Genomic DNA, 7,279 nt, shown 5'->3' with positions numbered 1-7,279 from the left:
GGCGGCGCGACGGTGGGCAAGGCGGAGCCATCGGAAGAGAGGAGAGGGAGGGGCGGTGAAGGAGAGAGGGAGCAACGGGAACAGTGCGACTGAACGGTGACAGAAGAGTGGGGGGCGAGTTATGAGACGCCCCCTCCGTCTCCCGCGCTACCCGAGGCATGCAACTGCCTCGCACGTGTGACCGCGCCCAGTCAGGCTCGCAAGAAACTGCCGATTCGGCAGTTTCCGCCGGGCCAGGCTGCGGGCTGCTTTAAGGTCCGTGCGGGCCACAAACCGCATGCAGCCCAGGCAACCAAACAGGCCGCGCACATCCCGCGCGGGCCTGGTTGGGCTGCATGCGGGCAACCAAACACGCCCTACATTCTTTGGCAGCGCACAAGGAGCTTCACATTCCACAGAGCGTTCATTGTCTTGACTCTGAACTCAAAAGAGGATCTCACAAAATGTTCCAGGATACTACTTCCTGGGCTATACATGCAATGCAAATTACATCTCTACAGATATACATTAACTGTTTAGTTTTAGACTTCTGATAACCTCTTGTACCAGTAAATGGGGTGTAAAAATTGCTACAATTACATATCAATATTGCTGCCCGAGTTTTCAGCCCATCAGTGCTTGCTGGTGGGAATAGTTTCTGGTCTATTCGGAAGTTCAGAGAATGATGGCTGTCTCTGTAGAACGACTGATGCAGCACGGGTCAGAATGTGTGCGGTTAAGCCCCAAATGACATATTTTTTGCCCTCTGCCTCGTAGTCAAAGAACTGGACCGGAATAGTCTTCCCCATCCAGTCCCTTTGTCTTGTTGTCCGGTTATCATCCTAGAGATTTTGATAGATGTGAGAATTAACTGATGCAAATATCCAACTGTATTTGACAACATAAGAAGCTGAGCAAAGGGAAAATAAAGAAATCACGGTTGCACCTTCAGAAACATCTCCAGAGGGGCGTCAAAGATGTCTTGCACTTCAGCTTTATTCAAGACAGGATTGAATAGAGCTCTATCCGAAAGAATGCCAATTACAGGAGTAACATCAAGGCCATTCTGCAAAACGAAGACTACAGCATGAGCCCTGGCTGGTCTGCGGTTGTATTGAATGAGTGCAAAAGCATGTGCTCATTTCTTCAAATTATGCATTAGATTAAAAGTAATTGGATGGACCTATGCATACTCGTGCATTTAACTGATCAATATGAGTATCTATTTTTAAGAAACCAGCATTATTAGTACAGGAAAGGGCATAGTTATGAGAAAATTGGAGATGGCCAACAGCTAAAGCAGTTCTAAACTTCTCATGAAATGATTATGCAGCATGCGCTTTGGATGAACAATGTCACTACAACAGATTTGCAATACATGCACCGGAAGATACTGAAACGGTGGGAAAAGCAATTTATTAACAAGCAGATTACTGTTTATCTCTTTGACTCTTTCTTCAGGTCATGTCCCTTAATACACCAAATCGAGCATTCACACATGCACGCCATACTGCTTTCTAACATACAAAAGACAGATGCTGCTATAGACAAAATAAGAACACCGCATGCTGTCTGTCAGTGACTCATTCACCAATTTAGATAAAGTATTAAATATACAGAAGTTAAGAGTAAAAATCCTAATCTTAGGAATTTCTAAGATGAATATCCATCCCACTAATTACATCCAACAAGCAATCCTGTCTTTAAAGCTCTGTCAGAAGTGATATACTAAATCCATCCAACTAACCATTCAATATGATAAATACGGATAATATTTAGATGGTGGCCAAAATGTACCCTCCCAGCTATTTGACCAACAACAACAACAACAACAACAACAAAGCCTTTAGTCCCAAACAAGTTGGGGTAGGCTAGAGGTAAAACCCATAAGATCTCGCAACCAACTCATGGCTCTGGCACATGGATAGCAAGCTTCCATGCACCCCTGTCCATAGCTAGCTCTTTGGTGATACTCCAATCCTTCAGGTCTCTCTTAACGGACTCCTCCCATGTCAAATTCAGTCTACCCCGCCCTCTCTTGACATTCTCTGCACGCTTTAGCCGTCCGCTATGCACTGGAGCTTCTGGAGGCCTACACTGAATATGCCCAAACCATCTCAGACGATGTTGGACAAGCTTCTCCTCAATTGGTGCTACCCCAACCCTATCTCGCATATCATCATTCCGGACTCGATCCTTCCTCGTGTGGCCACACATCCATCTCAACATACGCATCTCCGCCACACCTAACTATTGAACATGTCGCCTTTTAGTCGGCCAACACTCCGTGCCATACAACATTGCGGGTCGAACCGCCGTCCTGTAGAACTTGCCTTTTAGTTTTTGTGGCACTCTCTTGTCACAGAGAATGCCAGAAGCTTGGCGCCACTTCATCCATCCGGCTTTGATTCGATGGTTCACATCTTCATCAATACCCCCATCCTCCTGCAACATTGACCCCAAATACCGAAAGGTGTCCTTCCGAGGTACCACCTGGCCATCAAGGCTAACCTCCTCCTCACACCTAATAGTACTGAAACCACACATCATGTACTCGGTTTTAGTTCTACTAAGCCTAAACCCTTTCGGTTCCAAGGTTTGTCTCCATAACTCTAACTTCCTATTTACCCCCGTCCGACTATCGTCAACTAGCACCACATCATCCGCAAAGAGCATACACTATGGGATATCTCCTTGTATATCCCTTGTGACCTCATCCATCACCAATGCAAAAAGATAAGGGCTCAAAGCTGACCCCTGATGCAGTCCTATCTTAATCGGGAAGTCATCGGTGTCGACATCACTTGTTCGAACACTTGTCACAACATTATCGTACATGTCCTTGATGAGGGTAATGTACTTTGCTGGGACTTTGTGTTTCTCCAAGGCCCACCACATGACATTCCGTGGTATCTTATCATAGGCCTTCTCCAAGTTAATGAACACCATATGCAAGTCCTTTTTTTGCTCCCTATATCTCTCCATAAGTTGTCGTACAAGAAAATGGCTTCCATGGTCGACCTCCCAGGCATGAAACCAAACTGATTTTTGGTCACGCTTGTCATTCTTCTTAAGCGGTGCTCAATGACTCTCTCCCATAGCTTCATTGTATGGCTCATCAGCTTAATTCCACGGTAATTAGTACAACTCTGAACATCCCCCTTGTTCTTGAAGATTGGTATTAATATACTCCGTCTCCATTCTTCTGGCATCTTGTTTGCCCGAAAAATGTGGTTGAAAAGCTTGGTTAGCCATACTATCGCTATGTCCCCGAGACCTTTCCACACCTCAATGGGGATACAATCAGGGCCCATCGCCTTGCCTCCTTTCATCCTTTTTAAAGCCTCCTTCACCTCAGACTCCTGGATTCGCCGCACAAAACGCATGTTGGTCTCATCAAAGGAGTCGTCCAGTTCAATGGTAGAACTCTCATTCTCCCCATTGAACAGCTTGTCGAAGTACTCCTGCCATCTATGCTTAATCTCCTCGTCCTTCACCAAGAGTTGGCCTGCTCCGTCCTTGATGCATTTGACTTGGCCAATGTCCCTCGTCTTCCTCTCTCGGATCTTGGCCATCTTATAGATGTCCCTTTCCCCTTCCTTCGTGCCTAACCGTTGGTAGAGGTCCTCATATGCCCGACCCCTTGCTTCACCAAGAGCTCGCTTTGCGGCCTTCTTCGCCATCTTGTACTTCTCTATGTTGTCTGCACTCCTATCCAGGTATAGGCGTCTGAAGCAATCTTTCTTCTCTTTAATCGCCTTCTGAACGTCATCATTCCACCACCAGGTATCCTTATCTTCGCTTCTCCTTCCCATGGACACTCCAAACTCCTCCGAGGCCACCTTACAAATGCAAGTCGCCATCTTCATCCACACATTGTCCGCATCCCCTCCTTCCTCCCAAGGGCCCTCCTTAATGACCCTCTCCTTGAACACCTGAGCTACCTCCCCCTTGAGCTTCCACCACTTCGTTCTAGCGACTTTGGCACGCTTATCCCGCTGGACACGAATCCGAAAGCGGAAGTCAGCAACCACTAGCTTATGCTGGGGTACAACACTCTCTCCAGGTATCACCTTACAGTCTAGGCACGCACGCCTATCTTCTCTTCTCGAGAGGATGAAATCAATCTGGCTAGAGTGTTGGCCACTACTAAAAGTCACCAGATGTGATTCTCTCTTTCTAAAGAGGGTGTTAGCTACAATCATGTTGTAGGCTAGAGCAAAGCTTAAGACATCTTCTCCTTCTTGATTCCTGATGCCATAGCCAAAGCCCCCATGCGCCCCTTCAAAACCTGTGTTAGATGTACCCACGTGGCCATTGAGGTCTCCTCCTATGAAGAGCTTCTCACCAATCGGTACACTCCTAACCATGTCTTCCAGGCCTTCCCAGAACTCCCTCTTGGTGTTCTCATTGTGGCCTACTTGCGGGGCATACGCGCTAATAACATTGAGAACCAAGTCCTCAACTACCAGCTTGACCAGGATAATCCGGTCCCCACGTCTCTTGACGTCTACCACTCCATACTTGAGGCTCTTGTTGATCAAGATGCCTACGCCATTTCTGTTTGCAGCCGTCCCCGTGTACCACAGCTTGAAGCCGGTATCCTCCACCTCCTTCGCCTTCTGTCCTCTCCATTTGGTTTCTTGGATGCAAAGGATATCAACACCTCTCCTCACCGCTGCATCAACTAGCTCCCGGAGCCGCCCTGTCAGAGACCCTACGTTCCAGCTACCTAAGCGAATCCTCCTAGGCTCGGCTAGCTTCCTTACCCTTCGCACTCGTCGAGTCAAATGCGAAGACCCTTGCTCATTTTTCACTACACCCGGGCGCCGATGTAGCGCGCCACTAAGGATGCGACGACCCGATCCTCGCTCACTTGCCACCGTATCCGGATCAAGATACGGCGCGCCACTTGGGGGGTGACGGCCCGGCCCTTGCCCATTTTCCACCACACCCGGGTTCCGATGTGGCGCGTCGCTGAGAGGGTTACGCCCCAACGAAAATCTTTTGGGTTTCATCTCCATAAGAGTGGCTGAGTTTTTACGTTGGCTCGCCAAGCCTATCACAACCCTCCTCCTTTACCCGGGCTTGGGACCGGCTATGTTGAGACAACATAGGCAGAGTTCCTCCCAGCTATTTGACCATGACCAAGAAATTGATCTTTGTTTGGATGGGTCCCAAATTTTTGGCAGGTCAATGCCTCTTTGCTCACACTAAGTCATTTTCCTTGCCTACCTTTGACTAATTCATCGGCAAGCTAAACCTTAACCAACATTTTAACTAGCCAAATATTTGGTACGGCAAGCTTTGGGCTCAAACCAAATATACCATAAAAGAATAACACGAACAAAAGATTCAGATAAGTCTGCATTGCTCATCTGAACTTAATTTACTCTAGAACGACTAAGTGACTTCCTAGTATCGAAAATAGCTTCATCTCTGACTTCGACTATTGTGTGATCAAAGCATATGCAAACCTAGAGAATTCATAGGTAAAAGCCAACAGTAAGTGCCTAGAATTACAATTCCATATCATACCAGCACAAGATTTATTTACCTTGGACAAGAAGGGCTCAAGAACTGTCACAACAGATACAAGCGCCGGGTCCAGCCCAATCTCCTCCTCTGCCTCCCGCAGAGCCGTGGCCTTAACATCCACATCCCACTGATCCACCTTGCCTCCCGGCAACGACACCTCCCCTATAATATATTTTTGTTAAGAAATTAACTTAGTCTAGTGCCGGAATCGAGCGATACGGATCCCAAGAAGGTTCCGCCTTGGGCTACCTGAATGGGACGAGAGGGTGGAGGCGCGTTTGGTGAGGAGGACGCGGGGGTCCCCGCGTGTGTCCTCGAAGATGCAGACCAGCACGGCGGCGAAGGCCTTGGATGCGGCCGCGCGGGCTGGGCCGGAGGCGGCGGCGGCGGGGGCGCCCACCGAGGAGAGCTCGCCGGAGGGGGAGGACGAGGAAGAGGCGAGGAGGTGGCGTGTGAGGTGGGCGAGCCGTCGGGACGGCGATGCGGAGGGGGCGGCCATGGCGATGTGACTGGGGGCGAATAGGCGGGAGAGCAGAGGCCTCATGACACCGGCGGAGCGGTGATATCGTGGTGCCGGCGGCAATGCCGAGTGCGTGGGGTTTGGACTTTGGAGGCGTCGCCGTCGATGGTGCCCGAAGATTTGCGCTTCGCACCTACCGATGACCGGGCTCGTCGACATCGCGTGATCCGCGTGAGGAATAAGAGCAACTCCAACGAGCCGACCCAGACAGACTCGATTTTGTCCGTTTTTTTGTTTATTTGTATCGCTCATCCGCGCGTCCGCGTCCGCTTTTTTAATTAGGTCAGTCAGTGCGCCCAACAACAGACGGACGCATTTTGTGCATGTCCGTCCTAGCATTTTGTCGAACACATAGCAGGCAGCGACGCCGGTGCACGTCAAGACGAGCTGCGAGGAGACGCACGAGCGAGGCGGCGTGGCAGGGGCGCGAGACGAGGCAAGGCGAGCACGACAAGCATGGCGGTTCGGCGTGGTGTCCATGGCGGCTCGGCAGGACGGGGCATAGTAGTCGGAAACGGGGAACGGTGGGCCGTCCCTCGATCCGGATTCATCGACCCAGAATCAGATTCGGGAACGAGGGTCGATTCGGTAAGATTCGATGCGGATTCAGCGTTTCTGCAGCCGGATCGTCGATTCAGGTTCGGCGACTCGACAGTCTTGGTTCTTGAATCGATCGAGTAAGCAAAAGGTCAGCCATATCAATCAGGAACTCCTCGTTTTACTCTCTGCCCCGTTCTTTTTCACTCCCCTAAATAACTCCTCGTTCTGCTCTCCAATTACTTCAAGGCTGCTAATAAATTTTCCATTGGAAAGGAGATGATTTATTTTAGTCTTCATGGATCGACGGGAGATGACCAACTAGTAAAGATTCACGTTCCTCGTTCCATGGTACCGTACCGGATTCATAGTACCGGAATTGATTGGATCGCGTTTCCGCTTTAGAAAAATCGTTCTAGAGATGTATACCCCCGTTGTACCCTATTTTTTCCAGTCTCCGACTCTCGTCCCCCGTTCCCGTTCCTCGTTCCCATCGTACCGGAAACATGGCAACTGTGGGACGGGGGCGACACGCATGGCAGGTGGATGAAGCGATCATAGCGCGACCGGGCGTGCGAGCTCCACCGATCCAACACGCGAGCGGCGAGGCGGCCGGGCGCGTGAGCTAGCCAGCTACCACGCGGCCACCGGCCGGCTAGCACGCGCGCTAGCTAGCTAGCTAGCATGCGGCGGGCAGCTAGCTAG

At 50.0% G+C, this 7,279-nt stretch overlaps 1 protein-coding gene across 1 annotated transcript; it reads right to left on the bottom strand.

The window, feature by feature from the left end:
* Window positions 1-384: 384 nt before the first annotated feature.
* LOC119267238 (nudix hydrolase 11-like) lies at window positions 385-6,195 on the bottom strand. Its single transcript, XM_037548597.1, has 4 exons — window positions 5,767-6,195; window positions 5,537-5,679; window positions 926-1,045; window positions 385-821 (listed from the first exon to the last, which is right to left on the bottom strand). Exons 1-4 carry the CDS (start codon window positions 6,059-6,061, stop codon window positions 612-614), a joined length of 768 nt encoding a protein of 255 aa, XP_037404494.1. The 5' UTR covers window positions 6,062-6,195; the 3' UTR covers window positions 385-611.
* Between the last annotated feature and the right edge of the window lie 1,084 nt (window positions 6,196-7,279).

Source organism: Triticum dicoccoides, chromosome 3A (genome assembly GCF_002162155.2).
Source record: "Triticum dicoccoides isolate Atlit2015 ecotype Zavitan chromosome 3A, WEW_v2.0, whole genome shotgun sequence".
Taxonomy (NCBI): Eukaryota; Viridiplantae; Streptophyta; class Magnoliopsida; order Poales; family Poaceae; genus Triticum; species Triticum dicoccoides.
Note: the sequence above shows the minus strand (reverse complement) of the source record. Positions and strands in the feature narration are given on the sequence as shown.

What these genes read in the sequence shown, in the direction of transcription:
- LOC119267238 (XM_037548597.1), bottom strand. Translation starts at nt 6,061, where the DNA reads ATGAGGCCTCTGCTCTCCCGCCTATTCGCCCCCAGTCACATCGCCATG. An exon ending in TTGAGCCCTTCTTGTCCAAG is followed by an intron (nt 1,046 to 5,536) that starts GTAAATAAATCT and finishes TTCGTTTTGCAG; the next exon opens with AATGGCCTTGATGTTACTCC. An exon ending in CTCTGGAGATGTTTCTGAAG is followed by an intron (nt 822 to 925) that starts GTGCAACCGTGA and finishes CAAAATCTCTAG; the next exon opens with GATGATAACCGGACAACAAG.